A 22,711-nucleotide genomic window follows, 5' to 3' on the forward strand; every position below is an offset into this window, starting at 1 on the left:
ATAAATACCTATCACAGAAAAAATAGATTTCCTTGAAATTTTTGGTAGAAACAGCAAAAGAACAGCAGTCTCGGGCCGGCCCAGTGGCACAGCAGTTAAGTTCGTACATTCCGCTTGGACAGCCCAGGGTTCACCGGTTCGGATCCCGGGTGCGGACATGGCACCGCTTGACAAGCCATGCTGTGGTAGGGGTCCCGCATATAAAGTAGAGGAAGATGGGCACAGATGTTAGCTCAGGGCCAGTCTTCCTCAGCAAAAACAGGAGGATTGGTGGCGGATGTTAGCTCAGGGCTGATCTTCCTCAAAAAAAAAAAAAAAAAGAGCCGTCTCTTAAAGCCTTCTCCTTTGTGTGTTAAGTGTAATGTTAAAGACTGTAAGTGCTGCATATTTAATGGCTACAATTGTTTGATAAACATGAATAAAGGAAGCAATTTTAATCACTTTGGAATGATTAGTTCTTGGTATCAATTTTACTATGAAAAATAACCTTTTATTTTTAAACCATGTCTTTTTAGAATATTCCTAAGTACTATGACAAATGCCCGTTTTTCTTCTGGTTTCATACATCATTCATGAAAAACAGGTATGGCTATGATATAATCCAGTAGAAATGGCTTCATCTTCAATGTATGTGTAAGGTGAAATGGCAAGTCTTTTGCTGATTACCATAAGCTCAATTTATAGAAACCAAAAAGTCCTCTAGTCACCACTCTTCATTGCCTTACTCATCTTAATCTGAGTATTTAAAAAATATGGTTATTCTTGAGACCCCCTGTTGCATCATCCTCAAGGTCTATACCATAGGACTGCATTATAAGTTAAAATGTATTATAATCAGATCTCGGGTGTGGTGGTAAATCCCTCCCATGGAAGTTTAATATGAGTCTGCTCAGTACCTCGAATATGGCAGGTCCTCAGTATGTGTTGATTTACTGATGACCGGCCACCACCAAATTCTCTTCCAAAAGAAGGCATCACCTAGCAAGGCTTCAGCTAGTTTAAAAGCTGATTGACTCATTTATATCAATGGCAGAAGTTATAAGACACAATAAGTACCATAAAGACAGCTAAAAAAAATCATTAATAGTCTCCCATTTAAAATGATTTTCTAATAACTAAATTGGGAAAGCTTTTTTAAAAATTAATTGATTTGAAGATTATTATTCCAAAGAATCTTCTACCATATCTGGAAACTCATTCCTGAGTCTATAAGTTCTTCACTTTAAGGAGTATGTTTTGTGGTGCTGAAAATTTCAGATCATTGGTATCACCATACCATGAAATACAAAAGGAAAGTAATATTCAAAACATTGTGCAGGTGAGTTTTGAAGAAGTGGTTGTGATTGTACGTGGCATGAATTGATAGTTCTCACTACATGCAAGCCTAGCCTTTCCTTCAACCCTGAACTACATCTAATCACACAAGTCCAGTGAGGCAACACTGAACTGAACATCCAGCCTACACACTTACAACGACACACATTTAATGGGTTCTGATAGACTGAACTTTGGATTTAATGGAAAATTTCTAGCAATTTTTTCCCTAGATGTTTGCAAACAATAAACTTTGATTCCTAACAGGAACAAAGTCCCTCATATAGACATCTGGGCAGAACGTCACTTGATGCTACTCCTGAAAAGTGGTTCTTGCTAAGAACAGTTTTTTCCTTTAAAACACCATAATCATATAGGAGAGGCAACAAATTAGATGACTTTTCTCCTCACTTATGTGTTTCTAAAGATTTAACATTTAAATTTCCATACTACCTAGTAAAGCTGTTTTTATTAGTTACAAGATTCTTAATCAGCTGAAAATGCCAGCTTCATCATTTAAAAGACACTCAGTATTTTATTACTGGGTTTTAATACACATCGAGTCTCTCTGGCTGATTTGTCACATATAGAAACTTATTTTATTAAACCCAGATGTCATTAACTCCATTACAGGCAATGTTAAAAGAATCGACGACATGTTGTTACTGCTGTGTTACTGAGGATTAAGATACTTTGCGTCTCCCTAGAGAAGGTGGGAGGACGGGCTCTGAGAAGGGGCTGAGCCTAACGGTGGCCAGGTCTCTTCTAAAGCTCTAACAAGCGGGCCCGGCTGCATGGCTTTCCTCTTAGCCCAAAATTAAACGTAATGATTTTTTTTCTATTCTAGGCTTTATCTTTCAAGAAGCGAACTGGATAATCCCCATAAACAGAAGACATGGAAAATTTATGGTCCAAAGTTTGCAGTCGAGATATATTTTAAAGCCAGAACTAACGTCTGACTGAGCACAGTGTCCTTTCCAGGATAGAATCACGTCTTTTCAATCCCTACTGCACGTTGACATCTTAAAAACCTGTCTCTTTGACAGTGTACTTTTATTTACATATATGTACGTGTGTTAAGAAATCTATTACAAATATAAAAGGTAAAATGTCAGTGGCAGTTTTTTTTTCTTCTTTGAAGGAATATACTTCACACATAGTTTTCATCTGTATTGAGATAAATTTGGAACACAGTACACAGGAACACTCGCCAGCCCTGGGGGTTAGTGGTTAAGATTCAGCGTGCTCACCACTGCGGCCTGGGTTCGTTTCCTGGTCAGGGAACCACACCACCCCATCTGTCAGTTGTCATACTGTGGCAGCTGCATGTTGCTGTGATGCTGAAAGCTGTGCCACCAGTTTTTCAAATACCAGAAGGGTCACCCATAGAGGACAGGTTTCAGCAGAGACTCCAGACTAAGACAGACTAGAAAGAAGGGCCTGGCCACCCACTTCCAAAAAAATTGGCCATGAAAACCCTGTGAAGAGCAGCGGAGAATTGTCTGATAGAGCGCTGGAAGGCGAGAGGATGGTACAAAAAGACTAGGCAGGGTTCTGCTCTGCTGTCCACAGGGTCGCTGGGAGTCGAAATTGACTCAACAGCACTAACAGGAACATTAAAAGTTACCACTTTTAAGAACTTTGAAATAAAACTTTCATATCAAAATAATCGAGATATTTTAAAAATGCGATTCTCCCCAATACTGTGGGGTTATTTCATTTACTTATATATTTTTGAACAAGTATGTATTCCCTGCTTTCACATTTGTAATTTCAGGTTTATTAGAAAGGCAATCCCTATTTTCTTCCTCCACTTGATTTACAAACTGTCTGTTAGCCAACATCACATTGGCAGCAAAGACTGTTTCAAACCCCAAGAACCATTCCACAAGCAGTCCCCCACCCCCAACATACACTTCTCTCTTGCCCCAAGCACCGCACGGTGTGACGAGCTTCCTTTAATTCTACAGGCACAGACGTCGGGGAGGCTAACAGAATCTTGGTAAACATGAAGGATAAAGAATCTCAGTAACTTTTGCTTTTGTGTAACATCATAAGTGAAGCCGAAGGAAATATTTGCCTGGAGAAATCTAGATTACTTTACAACCCACCCCTACTCACAACCGACTTCACTCGGGTGATGTGGAACTGCGAGGAAAGGTCACCTTTCTGTCATAAACACACGCTAGCCCTGTGTCCACCGGAAATCATATTCTCATTGGTAGTGGGTGCTATTTTATTCTAAGTACCTTCACTGCAACTTTATCTCAGGGCCATAATTGTCCTTGAAAACAGTTCTATTTTGGCTTTATTTAAATTATCCTTGAGTGATTTTCCTTTTATTGGCAAGGCTCTCAACAGTCTAGACCAAGTTGAATTTATCAAGAAGTGAGAGGTAGCAACTGATAAGAACCGGTGCCTCTGCTAAAACAGTGTACTCATTCCTGAAAACCTTGTGCTCGGCAAAAAGCACACTAAAAAAAAACAACAAGTTCGTGGGGAAAAAATAGGGTTTGGGACAGACCACTCCAACTAAGCAACTTTGTAACCAGCATGCTAACCACTCACCACCCAGGTTGGCAGCTCAGACTATCTGGCAGTTGCCATCGTAGGTATCTTTTTTAAAGGGGACCTAGAGCTGTACTTTAGAGAAGGGCTGGTGGGTGGCAGAGCGGCACAGATGGGAGTAGAGCTCTGAGCCGCTGGGCATCATGGTGGCACAGAAAGCCATGCAATCCTGGCAGGCTGCCTGGTTATGGTGCTCTTTTTTCCCCTCAAAATAGCCCACAAAGGGTCCCAGCTACCGGTGCAGCAGCCTAGCTGAAGGCTGTCTGCTTTTCTGACAGAAGTTGTCATTTTACTCCCCTAATCGAGCTTCCCTTGGAGGAAGAGGTCTTGGAGGAACATGCTTTCAAGTTCCTTCCACATTATGACTACTTTATTCCCTGTATTTGTGTGACAGAAACGTGTTGTGGCAGAATACGTTGTACGGTTTCCTTTAAAATTCCTGGAGCAACAACCCACGGAGGGCAGAGGCGGCGGCAGGCTTAGGGGAATGGGGAAAAACTGCGATCTCACTCTTCAACCGAGCCAGTCACCTTTCTCAATACTGCCAACAACAAGGGAAGGAAAGCGCAGTTTTTAAGAACCTGGCTTTTAGAAATAAAGGGGACTACAGTTGGGGTTTCTCTCCCCTAATCCTCCAAAATGCATCAAGATTTCTGGCAATTCTGAGTCACCACACTCCCCTGCTTTTGCTCACCTAACAAGAACTGGTTTAGGGCCTCCTGGGTATTGCTTTCTTCAAACCCACTGTGAAGCGTTCTTTGACCAATGCAAGAAACTTCCATCATAATACATCAGAATAATACTGGTTTTCTTAAACAGAATTTACTAATCTGAAATAGAATTATCCAAAACTTAATAGCAAGAAGTTTAACTATTTCAAAAGATAGAATGGCATCCTGCCAAATCAGTCCCGTCCCATCCACAGCCTGGTGCAGGGGGAGTGATTCCAGAGAGCCAAGTTTCATACCGCCAGTGTATATAAAAAGTGTGTATTTTGGTCCATTTACCTACAGTGAAATAATTTTACATCAGGAATCTTGCTGACAAAAACCAATGCTTGTTGCAAGAAAACCACCACCTCGGAATATTACTAAATACACCTCAAACATCACCGTCACTTAGTTCTTTGCATGGATATAAAGTACTTAAACAAAACAAACCATCATATGCTCAAATATTAGGTAAATAATTTAATGATGATAGAACAATAGAATTTCTTTAAACACAATATTTCAAGCTACTATATTTTTGTCTGGAGTACAAATCTGAAATGGTACAAATTGTACCCAAATACTGAACGATGAATTAAGCAAACAGAATGAAAAAAAAATTCTCCTGACTTTGGTTTCCATTCCTTACTCCCACTCACTCTTCCTTGCCTCAGACGGCTTCTACTGAAGACACTTAGTTCAATCCTTAAAGGACAACATGAGAGGGTCTGCTGCCAACAGGGCTAACCCCCAGATGACCCACAGGCGCTGGGCAGGGGGACCACAGACTCTGAAGCACTTCACTTCCTGCTGGAAGCCAGTCCCATTTTCTACTTCGCGTCAAGCCAAGACTGCTGAGATGAGGCACCCCTCAGTAGCTACTGACCATTTAAGTATGGAGAGAAAAGCAAGGTAGAAAAATTATTTACATTCTGCCAACAGGGACAGACACACCTGGTATGGACTACTATTAACATTGTCAGGCTGCCTGCTTTCAGTCTCACAGGCTGCTTAAGAACACTTTTTACTGCGAGAGCCCTTGCTGGTCTTGGAGTGGCACGGAGTGAGGCAGCTTGCTTTAGTGGTGCCGAGGAGGACTCTCTTACACCAGGTGGCCAAGGAGCAGCTGCCCATCCCCAAGTCTGGGGATCGGATGAACTGGGGTTTTTGTTGTGGTTAGTACACATACATGGCAGAGTTTAACAAAACGACTTTTCCTGTTTCCTTGCTTTATAAAGTCACACCCCCACATGGTCATCATTAAAATTCACTGACTGCCAGTACCAAATGTGAAAGGCTCCGAAACTGTAAAAGCAAGGCAAGCAGTATGGATCCTGAGACATGTTAGAATGGGTCAGCCCAGACATTACTCACAGTGGAGTGCAAACACTACACTGTGTCTAGTTCTGTCTGAGATGGGAGGACTCCACCCATGAGCCCCATCACTCAGTCACCAGACAGGGAACGAGGGCTTCTCTTGGCTTTGGTGCTCTGCTCCCTGGATGGGTTTCCAATTGGTGCAGGTAATGAGTGAGAGGCTCAAAGTAGATCAACAGCCCATAGATGGTCCAACACAATACTCTGGAATCCCACCCAGACCAGGAGCAAGACAGAAGCTAAGGGCTGTTGTCAGCCACAAGCTGACTTCACAAAGCACAGCAGCACAGCCCCCTCCCTTCAGCCCCTTCCTCAACCTAAAGCCCAGCAGACAGGAAGCTCTTTGGGAGAGGAGAAGGGAAGTTGGCACAGGGGAGGGCGTGCTGTTGCCCGAAGGCCTGATGCTCTAGGCCAAACCCAACAAGACAGCAGAGTGTAGAATATGATTCCACCTAGAAAATGAATGGCACTATTTTAACAGTAGAGCATCCTGGGAAAATCCAGGATGCCTACTCTGAAACTTAAATCAAGAACATGGAAGCCACACCAGTATGCAGGTATGGTCTCCTCTTTAAAACACAGATGGATATTTTAGTTTTCAAGCACCACAGGAAAACTTTTTAAAAACTTTAACCACTTAGTATAGTATAGGTGCTAAGCAGATTTTAAAAGAGACCCTACATATAGGATGGCTTAAGCCATCACTTATAACCATCTTTATGAAACGTGGTTTACGCCTCTAGGTTTTCCTGCTGAGATTTGAGATCAAACATGGAACAAAGTGTGCTTCACTCACAACACATAGCCATCCAGACTGCATGTACACATACAGGGTTACGCAAAAGCCCTGATATAACTATATTTAGCCTTTCAGATTCGGTACAGACGGCCAGCAGCTCGCCCTGAAAGTCCCACCAAGGACAAGAGCAGTAACTTTTCTATTTCAATACAATTATGAGCAGAAATTACATGATGCAAAATAGAGGTCCTTCCATAAAGCTGAAGATTTAAAGCAGAAGAAGAGAAGACAAAAACAAATTTCCCACAAAATCAAAATAATTCCACATTGGTCTTGTACTCCATGAAACCCTGAGATGAACTGCAGTCCTCAAACGCCTATTTGGATCTAGGTTCGCCAGAACACATCAGTAAGCTTCAAACTGGCTCATCATCAACTTTCTGCTGTATTCATAGGCCAAAAATAGTGCCCCGTTGGCAGGGAACGCTCGGATCATAGTAGGTTTCAGTCCAGAATACAAGGCCATTATTCCTAGAAGATAAAAGGTGATGGAAGACTGAGACTCCCCTCCTTGGAGCCACCCCACAAAGCTGCAAAGCATAGATATTTTTACACTTAGAAATCCAGCCAATAGCACTAAAAACCAACAAGTGATGGAAAGACTTATTTCCGGGTTTCCCTGGACTGACGGAAACAAATCAACTAACAGAAACAGGACAAGTGTCAGGTCTCCCAGCAAAGCTGGTTGATGCTTAGGTAACATATAGCAATTCCACACCTGGTTAACTTCTGGTAAATGGATTGGGTAGAGCTGAGGCCTCACGTGGGCAGACAGAAGGCAACCACAGAGCCACAGGAGGCAGCAGCCTTGCAGCTTCTCCTGGGGGGTGAGGGCCACGAGGCATTGGGCCAGCAGAAAGAGCACCGGCACTGAAGTCAGAGACCTGTTTCTAGCATCAACACCAGCGTTGAAGTCAGAGACCTGTTTCTAGCATTAGCACTGCCCAAGGTAGTTATGAAGAACTAGTTAGATAATTGAGGTGTGAGTACTTTGTAAAACCATAAAGTGTTACGCAAATTCAAAGAGGGGTTACTATCAGTAATGTACAAGATGTCTGCACTCTATTTGGGATACAAACTAAACAGTTTCTGCATATTGTTATGGTGCTTTTTTTTTCTTTCTCTGCTTTATCTCCCCAAACCCCCCCTGTACATAGTTGTATATCTTAGTTGCAGGTCCTTCTAGTTGTGGGATGTGGGACGCCACCTCAACATGGCTTGATGAGCGGTGACATGTCCGCACCCAGGATCCGAACCCTGGGCTGCCACAGCGGAATGCGCGAACTTAATCACTCGGCCACGGAGCTGGCCCCTGCTCTCTCTCTTAAAATCAAGACAGGGACATTCACATCCCAAGGTTTAAGACGTACAGTGGATGCTGGAAGGACAGAACTTTACTCACTAGTTGCATAAAACTGGCTTTAAACAAACATTAACTGGAAAATCTTTATCCTCCTGCTTAACTCTAAAAATTGATAGCAAATTACCTTCAGAAGTTGCTTAGTGCATTTCTAATTCCAGAAGTCTTAGCATTAAGGACGTTTTACATTCTTTTAAATCCCTTCGTGGTTCTTAGAGATCATTTTCTGATAATACATTATGTAAAACAAGTGGTGCTAACTTCAAAACACCTATTCCCTTAGACAAAGCCCCTAGTTAACAATTCCCTCCAGGCTATTGAGAACAAAGAATCCTGACAGGTACCCGGGCCAGGGGTTAGGAATAAGAACTTTAAATTTTCTTGAGAGTAATGAAACTAACTAAACTAACTAACTAACTAAACTAAAGACAGGGGGTTGGAAACAGAAATCCACAAATGTGGATTAATATACAGTACTAGAAAAGGGATATGCGGCGGGGGAAGAAAGCAATTACACACCTGACCACCTCAATGAGACTAGCACCGAAATGACCAGCCCCTCTAAACATACCTCCTGTTTCTGCCATTACCAGACTCACCTTCATTTCTCACAACAGTTATAAAGGTTCCGAGAAATCCTGCCTGTTTCCCCGACATGGAAAGAACTTGAATTCTGGATTTTATACAATCCACTGGGTATACAGCAAGCCAGAGGCAGATTCCACCAACGCCACCACTTAACATCAAAGGGACAGGGCCTAGAGAAGAAAATCAGCAAACAGTATTTTGTCTCAAGGGCAGCTGATGTGATATTTCCAGAGGCCAATGGCAGTGGCCGGAGGTAGGTACAAACAAAAACGCTGCAAACACAATTCCCTGAGGAGACTGTCGAAGCTCTAAGAGCATAAGGTTCCGGTTGGTGGCCTGCGTCTACCCCTCATCATGCCAGGACGAGAAGCCCGAGTGAGGGTCATGTTGAGGCTGATCACTGTGGCACTGTGGCCATCCTGTGCCATCCTTGGAGGGCTGGCCCCTAGAATCAGCAGGCCCCCAGCAGCATGGCAACGCCTTACAGGAGGAATGAGAATAGAGGCCACTGAAATGCAGGGTGAGGCATTTATCAGCCTTCTCTTAACTATCTTAATGCCCCACAGCCCTGATTCTTCCTTTACCATGAAAAACCAACGTTGTCTTATTAAACAAGACAGTTAAGCCTGGGAGCTTGACCAACCCCAGAATAAGTCCACCAACCATGAAGGGAGGTGTTCAAGAAAAAAGTTATCACCCATGTGATTCAAACATTGATATGGTTGTATCCAGCAGCTAAACAGAACAAACTAGAAAGAACTACACTTTTCACTGCTCTCAAAACACTATCAAGACTTATTACCAAGTTCTAAGTTTATTGCAAGCTGACTTATAGGTAATTTCCCACAGGAAAAGTAATTTCTATATTTCTTCTTCCTGAAAATAGATCCAGAAGAAATTCACAAATGTTATTCTAGGGAAGAAGTTTGGGATGTGCTGCTCCAGCCCCTGTCCTGAGGAAATTATGAAGCCCAGAAGAAGATGCTAGAAATCATTCGGCCCTGTTACTTTCTGTGATTTAGAATCTCCCCAGTGCCAGGTGGATCCCCTACAAGGCGGCGCAGAGTGCACGGAATCCGCAGCAACCATAGAGTCGGGAAGCGGACACCATCAACCCACCTGCCGTCCACGCAAATACATTTACCTAGTTCATCTTTTGATCTCCCAGATGCAAAAAACGATCGGCTCAGTTCATAGCCACCAAAGAAGAAGAAATAGCCCGGTACTTCTCGAAGTAAAGTGCTCGAGAGTCCATGGTAGAAGCCCAAGGGGCCATCCTTCCTAAGGATACTCTTCACGACAGACCAAACTGTACTGGGAGGAGACACAGAGAGACAGTTACAGCAGGCGAAGCAGCTGAATCTGTAAACAGAGAACCAGAATTCTAAAAGGCCGCTGTGGGAAGGAAATCTCAGGGAAGCTCAGATACAGCTATTTTATAACAACCTTTGTCACCTGAACTACTCCAGGGTAAAGAAATCTCATTAAAATGGAAGCACACATTTCTAGAAGGCATATTATCAAAGATGTAAAAAAGCTAACATCCAATTTTTCAATACAGAATAAGCGAAATTACAATAAGGAGTTGTCCAAACTCAGCAAGAATAAAACGGTATCCTATTTGCCCAGTCCCTTACCTCCCTCGATTTCTATCTCCCCAACCTTTCTTTTGATCTGCTGTGTTCTGAGAAAATTGGTTCAGGTGTTTAGGGTTTGTCTTATTCTGTGTCAGTGCAGGGAAACGAGCAAGTAACATTAAACATTACTTTAAGGCAAGACAAAAGAAATTCTAAGAATGGAGCTACAGCTCCTGTAAGGCAAGAAGCACCAGGACTTAGTTCTTAGAGAGGTAGGTGTGCAAAGCTTTCTAATTAAGCAGATCCGAGTCCTGCAGCAGCCGGAACACAGCACCCCGTCCATCTAGACTCCTCTTCCCGAGTACGTGCGCCGTGGCAGGAAGAGCGCAGAACCCGCACACTCAGCAGCCTGGCGGACCCCTCACTCCTCACTTTGTTCTCAGAGAGCAGGTGACTCAGTTTGGACCAATGAAGGACCAAGCCCAGAGGTAATAAAGGCCACCTGCTTTTGATGATTATCTTCCTTCCTCGGACTTCAGAAGGCTTCATCGGGTATTATCCATCAGCCAGGTCCTTCCTGCAACGCTGCTCTCATCCTCGGATGTGAACGTAACAAAGTAACCCAACTCGACACGGCCAGCCTACCTTCCCATCCAAGTCTTAACCCCAAGCTACTCTACACCCCTGCGTGGCCACTGCTATGCCCAAAATACAGTCAGCCAGTACTTACTTTCACGCAAGCTGTCCATCTGCCTAAGTCCTTTGGACCTAACCATTTTCCTTAAAAATACCTTAAACCACTTCAAGGGGCATGAGGGCAACTTTCTGGGGGCTATTAACGTCCTACTTCTTGGGCACTGGTTACAAAGGCATGTTCATTTCACACTTACGATTTCTGTGTGTGTTCGCGTTACTGTGTACACATACTATCTCAATAAAAAGTCTTAAAGACTCACAGTTTTGGACTCTGGGCTATGAATAATAGATTCAAATTGGTTGCAAAGAATCCCAAGGGTGCAGGAAATTGGGCTCTATTACAAACCCCAGCCTCGCTGCTGCAAGGGGACTGGTAACTCTGAAAATGGTCAATTTATCTACCAATTTTCCCCAGTGGATTGACAGGGTCTGAGTTAACCACAGCAATATTCACCCCCAGAACTGCAGTCAGCCAGATGTGAAGATAAATAAGCAAGTTTTGAGATTAATCAGGATAATAAATTGCTTTACAATTCAAATAAATCATATTACGTGACATATACACCTTCACAGGGTAACTAGGATCTTTCAAGACTGAGCTGGAGAGGAATTTGATCTGAAGGGCAGCTATGCTCACAACGGTCCTGCTCAGTGTTCCCAGAACTGGCGCCCTTTGCAGGTCCGCTTGAAGGATTAGGGAGGGGCGTAAAGAAAGTTACCGCGGGGATCTGAGGTGATCAGCCTGAACATCTACGTGAAACCTGGGAAAGGGCATCAAATATTCATCTCAGAACCAAAGCGGCCCTTATGAAGGCTCAGTTCTCACACACAGTTCCAAAGCTGTCTGCCATGTGCCTCCGAAAACAGCTGGGGATCATGCCTTATGCCCTCAACCGGTCAAAAGGGGTAGAAGCTCCTGGCTTCATCACTTCTGGGGTATTAAACACCTGTCTATGATGTTTTGTGGCCTGGGGGGTGGGTCCGACCACCACAAATGTCCGTTCAGAAAATTATTCTGATTGGTAGAAGTTCTAGAAACAGTATTTTGGATTAGACACATCTGTTTCTATATCTGTCACTTAATTTTAGTACAATATATTTTTTAAAATACTCAATACATGCTCGAGACCTAATGTTTGTGCCCAAGCGGTGCTTACTTCTGGCTTTTGGCTATCTTCCCCGACATCTGCATTTCGTACATGGTCTGTAGCCGGCACTTCACAAGCTCAGTGGGGCAGAGCACCAGGGCAGCAAACGCGGAGGCGAAGGAACCAGCAGCCGCATTATGCAGGTCACTGAAAGGACACAGCACAGGAGACCAGTTACCTGTCCAGCCGTTCATTCATGCAGCACTCACTGCGCTGAAACTCAGTGGTAAAGGAGAGGGCAGATGAAGGGAGAGAAACACTTCCTGAGCGCCCACCAGGAACGTGCACGTGCTGTTTCATTGAAGGATCTGCAACTCGGTGAGGCGAACAGCAAGACCCCAACTGCCACACGGAGAAAACGACACTTAGACATGATACATGTTGTGCCCAAAGTCACACAGCTGCTAAGTGGCAATGATAGGATTCGAACCCAGGTCTGCCTGACTGCAGGATCCATGCTCCTTTATCAGTCACAACGCTATGGACTGAATGTTGGGCCCCCCACCCCAGATTCCTTTGTTGAACCCTTTAACCCCAATGTGATGGCATTTTGTGGGGGGGGGGTCCTGTAGGAGGTAATTAGGTTTAGATGAGGTCACGAGGGTGGAGTCCTCACGAAGGGATTAGCGCCCTTATAAGAGACCAGAGAGCTAGGCTGTGCTCGCTCTCTGCCATGTGAGGACACAGCAAAGTGGTCCCTCTGCACAACAGGAAGAGGGCCCCCCCCAGACATGGAACCAGCTAGCACCTTGATCCTGGACTTCCCAGCGTCTAGAAGTATGAGTAACAAATGTGTGTTGTTTAAGCCACCCAGTCAATGGTATTTTGTTACAGCAGCCAGAACAAGAAACACAGTGACACACAAAACAAAACCAAAAACCATGGAGGAGGAAAACATTACCTATAGTCCCATCACCCAAAAACATACACTATTAATACTTTAGTGTATTTGCCGCTAAGCTTTAAATAAAACTAGGTTCTGAGGCTATGCCTACATGCTCAAAATCCAACCTGGAGCAGTGGAGCATATAACTGCCACAGATGAAAACCCAGGATAAATTTTTAACCAAAAAGCTGCCAGTGCAAAAAGATTTCCCAGGTCAGCTGATGACCGCCTCAACCTCAGCAACAGACGGCATGAGGGTGTGATGGTGCCGGAGGAGAGCATAAGGCCGGTGCACGTCAGCAGTTCGAGGGTTGTAGGTAAAATGACTATACTGGAAATGTAAACGGAGGAATGAACGCACATTAGTCCAAAAGCGGAAGCACTCACCTCATCTCCTATGGGTTTAATACAACCAGCCACAGTCACCAGCAGGGCTGTGACACTGGAATCCAGTGAGAGTCCAAGAGTATGGGGGAAAGTCTGAGAAACAAACTGCCAGAAGACTTCTCGGAGAATTCACGGGGATCAGAAGAGAAGATCCTCTCCAAACACTGGGATGGTGTTTTGTCACGTGGGATGGGACCATCCTTTCCACGGCAGGAAGGACCAAACTGCTCAAAGCAGGACAACTGGCTCCCTGGCGCTCACCTTTAAATGTCAGCATCGTGCTGTCACTGAACAACCAGGATGGGTCACCGATTTCCAGAAGGGCCCTAGGAGGTCTTCCCCGCAGCCAACTGCCCGAGGCAGAGAGATCCCCTAATAATTTTTCCGCAAACTGTGAGCAGAAGCCTAATTGACCTACCACACTCAGTTGTCCTAAAGTTACATTAAACTAACAGTTACACAAACTAACGTCAGTATTAACATGAAATCAAGGGCTGCCTCCCATCTCAGCCCTGACTTCCTATTCCCTATTCGGTGATGCACATGGGTGTAAGGCGGGTGTCCAGGGGCCGAGGCAGCTTGTCACACACTCAGGGTTCTCAGAAGAGTTGGCTCAGACAAGGTTTTCTTCCGGGAGGAAGACACTGCTTGCAGTACAGACTTCCTTTTGATCTTAGAGAACCAAACATCCGACCATTTCCAGAGGAGAGCCAGACTCACGACTGTATCTGCACACAGCTTTCCAGAGTGTGGAAACTGCCCCAGGCCGTTCACTCCATTCCTTCCCCCTTCAGTCCTACTTGGCTCATTTGTCAAAACCAAAGCTTAAATGGCATCTGCTGTCTTCCAGCCAGCCTGCAGATCCGTACTTGCCTCCCTCAGGGACTCTCTGTCAACCTGCTGACAGGCAATAGTCAATGGGGGTCAGAATCTGCCAAGTCCGCTGGAACAAAGGTGGCATCCACAAACACAGCTGTCCAGTCAATCCAAGATGCAGCAACGGCTCGGACGCTGAATGACCACCAAGCACTTTGTTACAGCACAACGACAAGGCCACATCAGATCTGCAGTGGACTTCGGCTTTCTAATAAATACTTTCAGCTGCCAGTGTGCTAAATGAGGGCCACAGGCCCCCGGCTGGGCCTAGAGCATACATGTTCAGAACTGGAATGGAAACGGCACTAGGCGTAGGGTGGCATTTTCTAAGAACCAACTGTTTGTCAGCCATTCAACAAACATGTACCTGGACCCCCCTTGCTGTGTAAGATCCCATCTAGGCAAAGGTCAAAGGAGAACACTACGCAAGGTAGTTCGAACCGAGAGCAGACAAATATTTACAACACTACTGCAGAAATTCACAGCAGGTTCTCACAGGCACTTTTCACTACTTCTGCTTATTAGTCTTTTCTCTGGGTCTGACCCCCAAAAATATTCCAGAGCCCCGACTGGGGTCGTAGGGAAAGACTGCTGGCTGGGGGCTCAGAAGACATGGTCTGCATCCTGGTTTTCTCAGTTACCAACCAGTGATCTTGAGCACGTCAGTGTCTGCACTTCAGTCTCCCCGTCGACCAAACAGATATCACCACCTGCTTTGCTCCCCTCACAGGACCAGAGTGAGGGCTAAAAACACAACATACACCTCGGAGGTTTGTAAACTAAGGGGGCATTTCCCAACAGGTAATGAGCAAACACCGGTCTGCAGGATGAAAAAGCAGCAGCCCCCCAACTTCAAAAGGATGAGAGTGCTGGGCTAGGCCAAGTGAATAGGATGGCTTCTTTCCTGCAGGACTTTCTCATGTGGTTGCTCACTGTTTCCCTGTCTTCTCCCTCATTCGTCCTTCGAAGGATGCTAAAGGAGACCCAAACTCCAGGTCGCCCAGAGTAGAAAGTCTCACCCTCAAGTTGGGAGAGCTCCGGTCGCTACAGTCTTCCTTCTGTCAGTCTCCATCGTGGGATACCACTCTCTCCTGGGTGGTCTCCTGCTTATTTCTTTCCTTCCGCTCTTTCCTGACCCCTTTGTGCTGGTGGGTCCCATCACCAGAGCTCAACCCTCTATAGACCCTGTCTCCCCGGATGACCTCATCCAGTCCCAAGCCTTTAAAGAGCAAGTTCCATCCATCAAGATAGAATTCCTGTCTACAAAGGGGCACATCTTTAGACTTCTAGCCACCTCCAGAGAACATTTCTATATAAAGGAACCCACTCTAGTCATGTGGGACCTGTAGTTGCACTAGGGTTTCAAATTCCTACCAAAACACCCAATAAGACTGCCCTTCGCAACCACAAAGCCGACACAATAATTTTAAGTGATTTAAGACAAATCAATGTTCAAAGGAGGGATGCTATCCAAGGTACATGCCAGTGGTTTCCTAATTCTTTTTTGTCCGTATAATAAACACCCAAGGGATGACCAAGCATAAGCCGAAGTCTGACATTGGGGCAGACTCAGCCAAAGAAACTGCAGGTTCACCGGCATCTTCTCAGATGCTTCTGACCCTTGCTAAAATTCCAAGGTTCTCCTCAAACCTATTTGGCTCGGGCAACGTCTTCCAATACTCTGCATTTTGCTGATGAACTGGAGCCCATAACATGGGTCACAAGCTGTGTCTATGGTTTCAGTCCAGCACTTCTGCCCACACGAGCAGCAACACCACCGTTGGCATTTGAAAAGCATTTTCCTGAATACCAACACGTACGAGTGGTTCGTTTTCCATGGTGGATCATGGGCAATTCTCCTTTTGCATGATGCATACGTGTCTTCCAAGTTTTATATGACGACAGTGTATAAATTCGTAATCAGAAAGTAGTTATTTTAAAAAACGAAACCTCCTTCCCCATAAGGTATCATAAAAATCCTGACTGTACAATGGTATTGGTTTTTCTTAAAACAAAAAAGAGTGTCCGTGTCCTCGACTCACCTCAGCTTTGCCTGCTTGTCTAATCCAACCGCTTTCCGCACCACCTGCTGGCAGAAGCCGTAGCACATGAAGAGGACGGAGTTCTCGGCGATGTTGGCGATCAGCGCTGGGCTGGTCCCCCTGTAGAAGCCCCGGAAGCCCACCTGGGAGTAGGTCTTCAGGCAGCAGTCAGTGAGCCCTCTGTACAGCTTGGGGAACGTCTGCATCTTCACCTTCAGTGTGTCGAAGGGCTGCCCCGTCAGAACGCAGGCTGTGCCCCCTGCAACCAGGACAGAATCCTTCTCCAGCACTCATCTACGGCTGTGTGTGAGCGCAGCCTCAACCACCCGGGGGAATGAGGGACAGGCAGCCCACCACAGGGCGCGCCTCTGCTGCAGTTCATTTGACCTCTTTCCCCCTATATCTTCTAGCTGAGTCCAATAAACAACTTCTAGGAGGTCCGGAAGGGGCCCAGCACCCAGGTCCAGCCCTGAAGGAGCTCACACGTGGTAGAGGGAGATGTGTAGTCGATAGTGAAAGCCACAGGAGGCAAGGCAGGGGGTGTGTTTAGGAGCATCAGCCAAGGGGTCAGAGGGACCTTGGCTTGAAGCCTGGCTCTGCCGTGAGATCCTGGACAAGCCATGTAACTTCTGAGCCTCAGTTCCTCAGCTACACCCAGCTCATAGGGTTCATGCGAGGACTCAGGAAAAATGGATGAGCAGGCCTAACCTAACGCCTGCTCCACAAGCGGTTAATAAACAGCAGTTAGTGCGTGTGAGCGCGAGAGCGCGAGAGCGCGAGAGCGCGCGCAGCCATATAAAAGGAAGGGGAGGAGAAATCTCCGAAGAGTTAATCACTCTCTTTGCCTAACGCCCAGTGGCACTGATGACTATCAGAAAAATTACAGAGCAGCAGGCAGCAGATAAGGAAAACAGAGTCTGGCTAATTAATCCCTGAGGAGCTAAATATTTGACCCTAGGGAAAAACCTCTAATTTGCACTCTTTCCATTAATGATTTGTATTCAGATAGGGAACAGACTGAAACTTACCTTTGCTTGGCATAAATCCTATTATTTATAAGCTTTTATACTGTAGGAGTACTAAACACAGCAAACTCTAGATTGCATTAGATGCCTTCAATAAAAATTCTGAACACAAGGAAGCGAATGAGCCATAACCACTCTAATCTACCCCCAGCCCCTGGACTGGGGTCAGCATTCTGGGAACTGCCACGGGTGAGCGCTTCCACCTCCCTTGGGCTCAAGATGTCCCCTGCTCGTGTCAGGAAACCACCACTGGGTGAGGTTATTAAAGCCTCATCAAAACTGAAGAGAAGGCTTACATAAAATATTTAAGAAAGACAATTTCATAAGTTTGACATCGTACATAGTTACTCCAACTAAACTGTGGAAAGCAGAGATGGGGGAGGGACTGTTAACTCCCAATTAATTATGGGCAGAGAAACAGACATTTCCAAAGAGTCTGAAAGTCGTCTGATCCCTTCTTTAAGGACTACAAGTCTGATCTGAGCACAAGTCCGAGCTCCAGGATCATGTCACTGCTATTCGTTTCTTCCACAAGAGGAAGGACACATTTCCACTTTGTCTTGCCACCTTATCACAAATTCTGAATTAGTAGAATATAATGTAATAAGATGTTACTATAATCAGAGTTATTCTCTCTCAGGGACTGCTAGGCTAGAATCAAAAAAGATCCTAATTATATCAAAACAATTCATCCCAAAAGAAGAGGTGAATGTCAGAATTTAAATGGGTACATGATTTAGATAATCCAGATGCAGATAAGCTGAATAAAGCATATAATTCAGAGAAAGAGATATATATATATATATATTTTTTTTTTTTGGAGAAAGATTACCTTTGAGCTAACATCCACCACCAATCCTCCTCTTTTTGCTGAGGAAGACTGGCCCTGAGCTAACATCTGTGCCCATCTTCCTCTATTTTATATGTGGGACACCTGCCACAGCATGGGTCAATAACTGGTGTGTAGGTCTGTGCCCGGGATCCCAACCAGCAAACCCCAGGCCACCAAAACCGAGCGCACGAACTTCACTGCTACACCACCAGGCCAGCCCGCAGAGTAGTCTATTTTAATGTTTAATTTATAGACATAAAACACATTTTTAATACAGAGTAATACTTTAACTGGAAGTCTTCCGTATTCTAACCCAATCATCCTGAACAGTTCAGACATCAGAGTTTACTACAAGATACATTGGTTGGTATATCTGTAACAGTTACATTTCCAACAGGGAGAAGGTAGGAGGCTAATGAATTTTCAAATGCCAGCTACAATTCTCTCTTGCATCCATGGAGGTAAGCTAATTTCCCATATAATTTCCCACTCACAAATGACACTGTGGCAGCACCTGCCGTGGCCCCTCTAGTGGGTGATGAGTATTCTGGACACCAGCCCCAACCGCTGAGCCCGACCACCTAGCCAGTCTTCCGATCTCTGACAAGTCAATGAAGAAACACATAATGTAGAGGAAGTAAATATTTTTCCCGACTTGGAGCTCAGACCTGTGATCATCTCCTTCTCCTCAAGAGAGGAATGGAAACAGCCTCTGCCTTCTTTCACAGGTGTCACAATTGCATCTTAGTCTCTAAGAGAGGCACTCAGATGTGTTGCTCCCTACACTTTACCAAGGCGGGTGCCGTGGATTTTCAGTCCTCGACAGAGTAGTCAGCAAGTGACGAGGTGTTGAGGGAACTGTAGGGGCAAGGACAGCACACAGGGAGGACAGAGGCGAAAACCGAGAAGCAGACCTTCAACCAGAAGGACCTGGTCCGCCCTGTCCACCCAGGCAGAGGCGAGAATGGCAAACCACCCTGGAGACGGTCCATAAGTATTCCACTTAACAGCACAGAGAGGCGGGAAATTTTCAAAATATTCCCATCAAAAAAGACTTTGGGTTTGGTTTTAATTTTGACATTTGAGAGGACAAACTTCAATTATATAAAATGTGACAGTGCCCGACTACACTAAACAGATACACTGCACAGAGTAGTCGGCAGGAAGCGCGGAAGTTTGCAATTGTTAAACCTCTAAATCTTCAAGCGCCGCCAAGGTTTCCCTTCATGGCAACTTAACTTTGAGATCCATGCTGCCTCATTTCAATAATTATCCAGTTACCTAACCATCTTCTTCACACACTCCCCTCCCGGCTGCCTGGGGCTCTCCATCCTTTCCGGGAACCTCTCCCCCGGCAGCGCAGACAGACAGCGACGGCTTCCCAGCACCTTAGAGCAGAGGAGCTGGGCTGAAAACCTGTCTGGTGGGGGAGGTTTGTTTACAAGGAAAAGGAGAGCCATGGAGAACAGCACATGTAGTCTACGCCCATGTCACCTCAGACCACGACTGGCTCTGCTCTCAGGCGCGAATCACTTTCCTGGGTGGTCTGTGTCCACAAAACACTAGGGGTCCTTTGCTCCTGGCAATGGAAAAGAAAATGAAAAATCCCAAAGCCCAACAATCTCCCCAACCACAGAGCTGGGGCAGCAAGGTCTCTAAACTGATGCCCCTCTCTGGGAATGCTGTTGGCCCATTATGCAGAATTAACACAAACAACAGAACTAGACAAGGAACGAAGCAACCAACATCCCAGCCCTGCCGTTACACTATATAGCTGTGCAACCTTGAACCACCATCCCTCTCTGGGCCTCTTTTCTACATATACAATGAGCACTATTGTCAATGGTCTCTAAAGGCCCTTCTAGTTCCATCCTTTGAAGACTGGGACGCCTCCAAGGTGGGACTGCTGTTCCCCTTTGCATTCGTGCCTCCCAGCAGAGGGAGTTCTCAGGTCACTAACAGGAACCTCTTCTGCTCACAGCCACCACAGGCTTAGACCCCCTGCAAGGGAGCCTGCTGTCCTTGGAAGTTAGAATAACCCAGGGCAGGGCTACATCAGAGAGGGGCGACCCTGTGTACCAGCGCAGGAAGAAAGAGCTACCCAGAGTAACCAGGAAGAGTAACTGCTTATATGCATAAGGGCTCGATACATGTTAATACTATTGCAAAGCAGCACATCTTCCAGCAAATGCCTTACACACCAGACTCCCAACAATACTCTTGCAATTTCTATCTTTAAAAATTTACCACAAGTTATAAATGTGGCACCGCATACCTGCCCACACATAAACACCTTTCTAGGAAAAGGTAAGCATTTTAATTCTATCACAACAGATCCCACATCTTTGATAGACTGACTGAAGGACATTTAATTCCAAAAGCTGAGAATCTCTCAGGTGGTTAAATGCCCTCCTGCTGCAGAAACAAAAACTGAGTCCAGGGTGTTCACACGACAGGAAGAGGATGCCAGAGGCTGGCAAAGGGTTCCACTGTTCCCGTGGTCAGTGTCCTCCAAATGTGACATGGGGGGGAGGGCAGGGGGGCGTTGCAGCTCAATTCCACGGCAGGACGAGGGGCTGACCCAAAGTCACACATTAGGCAAGAGGCCACTGGGGCAGATCCTGGGTGGCCCTAAGTTTCCCTGTTCCTGGGGCAGGACACTCCTTTGGGCCTCTAACCCGGGGGCCATGCCCTCCCCTGCACTTCTTATCAGTGTCTGCAATGCTGTGTCTCTGGCCTTCCTCATGGCCTTATTAGCCTACCTTACCCGACCTTTGGATTATGGGAAAATACTGTGTTCCTCTCTGAACCCGACTTCTTTTTTACAACTAAGCAATGACAAGATAAGAGGAGACAACCACACTTGAGCTGTTGACCCAGGAGGTCCCACCAGATAAGAGGACAGGGCCATCCAGCCTCTGGCCTCTCCACCCAGGGCAGCTGTGACCCATGGTAAGAATCAGGAGGCCAGGGTAGACGGGGTTTCCATCTGAGAAGCACGAGTGCTCCAGAGGCCCTACAACAACACAGGCATCTGGAGAACCAAGTCACCACCCAGGACTTCCGACTCTGTCATCTGCCTCAGGCTGAGTGAGGTGACCTTTTCTAAAGAGTGATCTGTGTGTTGCAAGCCCTGCCCAAGAGTGCTCACCTGTGCCCACCGGCCACAGTCTGCCCTGGGACTTTGCCCCGAGGCCCAGCCCACTATCCCCAAGCAAATGCTGGGGCCTCTCCTTTCCTTTCCTGTCCGTCTCATTTACCAAGGACATTTCTGAAGGGAGCCCTCCTTTCTCTCCCCAGCAGTCGTAAGGACAATCACTGAGATTTCCCTGGAGAGTTGGCACAGTGTTACTTTTGCACTACAAGGGCTCTGAAGATGGCCAGGCATGTGGAATCCCGTGTCACTTGCCTCTCCCGGCCATGTGACAATGGACGAGTGATTTCAGCTCTGAGCTGCGATGTTTTCCAGCTGTAGACTGGGGATGCCCCCAACCCACAACCTGACTCAAAAAGTTTTAACACAGCGAGAACTCCCCCACCTTCTGCCGTGCTTGAACACGGTATTACACGCCAGAAAAGGGCTGCGTCCCGGGGGTGAGGCGTATTGCGTCTGGAGTGCCCAAGGTAATAGTTCCACCACCCTTTCACTCGACCTCCCTTAGAGAGGAGACTTGAGGAAGAGAGGACAGGTTTTCTCCGGGATTACCTGCGGCCCCGGCAGTGAGGTCAATGGCAGCTTGGATGGCAGGATTGGACTTCATGTTCGTCTGCTCCTCTGCTGGGCTCCGTGGGAGGCAACTCTCTGGAGCTTATGTCGGGCACCTCACATCCCTGGGAGGAGGGAAGGGTTCACCATCAGTCGGGCCCCGCAGCCTCCCCTTCTCTAGGCCTGCTGCCCAGTTACTGGGCCTGAACTTCTGGGAGCTGGGAAATCGGCTCTTGCTGCTGTGAAGGAAGAGGGCTCAGGGTGTCCACACAGCTGAGCCATCAGCCTCCCCTCTCCCCGTCCACCACCTCCCCACGAAAAGCTCTCAGGTCAAAAACCTTCCTGATATCAATGCCACAGCCACTTGGGGCGGGGGAGGGGAGTGCCTTCAACCAACCTTTCCGGAACCCTTAGAAACAAATGCCAAATAAGTGAGCCAACCACAGACATCCCAAGCCACATCAGCCGAGTTTCTCACTACCTGTGCACCACGCTCAGTTCGAAATTCAGACAGTGGCCTGTGGGGGTCCCTAAGAGGAGGTCACAAAACCGTCTGGGAAGGAGCAGGGTTGGAGCTCTGGCGAGTGACACACGCCTGGGTCATCTGAATGCCTGCTCTGCCACCAGCAGGGTGGCTCCTTGGGCCTCTAGAGCTGGGGGTCCCCATCTACACAAGGTGAATAAAGTATTGTCACTATAATACAAAAGGCAATCACAAATAGCCACGTCAGACAGATGTGATGACGAATTGTGAACGTGCAGCACGGGTCCTTAGAATAGCCACAAAGCACAGCATCAAACATTAGGTACTGTCACATCG

At 46.2% G+C, this 22,711-nt stretch overlaps 2 protein-coding genes across 4 annotated transcripts in view; one reads left to right on the plus strand and one right to left on the minus strand.

Annotated features, from left to right (window-relative positions):
• The window catches only part of LOC123288830 (phosphatidylinositol 3,4,5-trisphosphate 3-phosphatase TPTE2-like), a 35,506-nt gene extending 32,592 nt beyond the window's left edge, over nucleotides 1-2,914 (plus strand). Inside the window, exons 15-16 of the mRNA XM_070520581.1 lie at nucleotides 516-583; nucleotides 2,162-2,914. Of these exons, the coding sequence (XP_070376682.1) occupies nucleotides 516-583; nucleotides 2,162-2,273 (180 nt within the window). The 3' untranslated portion in view covers nucleotides 2,274-2,914. The remainder of the gene's footprint in view (nucleotides 1-515; nucleotides 584-2,161) is intronic.
• LOC123275674 (mitochondrial ornithine transporter 1) overlaps nucleotides 1-22,711 on the minus strand; it is a 28,901-nt gene that overhangs the window by 3,959 nt on the left and 2,231 nt on the right. For 2 of the 3 annotated variants that reach the window (XM_044777235.2, XM_044777234.2), the window contains exons 2-7: nucleotides 21,892-22,016; nucleotides 16,329-16,587; nucleotides 12,147-12,284; nucleotides 9,861-10,030; nucleotides 8,728-8,886; nucleotides 5,058-7,239 (exon numbers count right to left, since the gene is read on the minus strand). In XM_044777235.2, coding sequence (XP_044633170.2) covers nucleotides 7,115-7,239; nucleotides 8,728-8,886; nucleotides 9,861-10,030; nucleotides 12,147-12,284; nucleotides 16,329-16,587; nucleotides 21,892-21,946 — 906 coding nt within the window. In that variant the 5' untranslated portion in view covers nucleotides 21,947-22,016 and the 3' untranslated portion in view covers nucleotides 5,058-7,114. Of the gene's footprint in view, nucleotides 1-5,057; nucleotides 7,240-8,727; nucleotides 8,887-9,860; nucleotides 10,031-12,146; nucleotides 12,285-16,328; nucleotides 16,588-21,891; nucleotides 22,017-22,711 lie in introns of those variants that run through there. The other variant, XM_070520580.1, reaches the window with a different exon arrangement.

This window comes from Equus asinus, chromosome 11 (genome assembly GCF_041296235.1).
Source record: "Equus asinus isolate D_3611 breed Donkey chromosome 11, EquAss-T2T_v2, whole genome shotgun sequence".
NCBI lineage: Eukaryota > Metazoa > Chordata > Mammalia > Perissodactyla > Equidae > Equus > Equus asinus.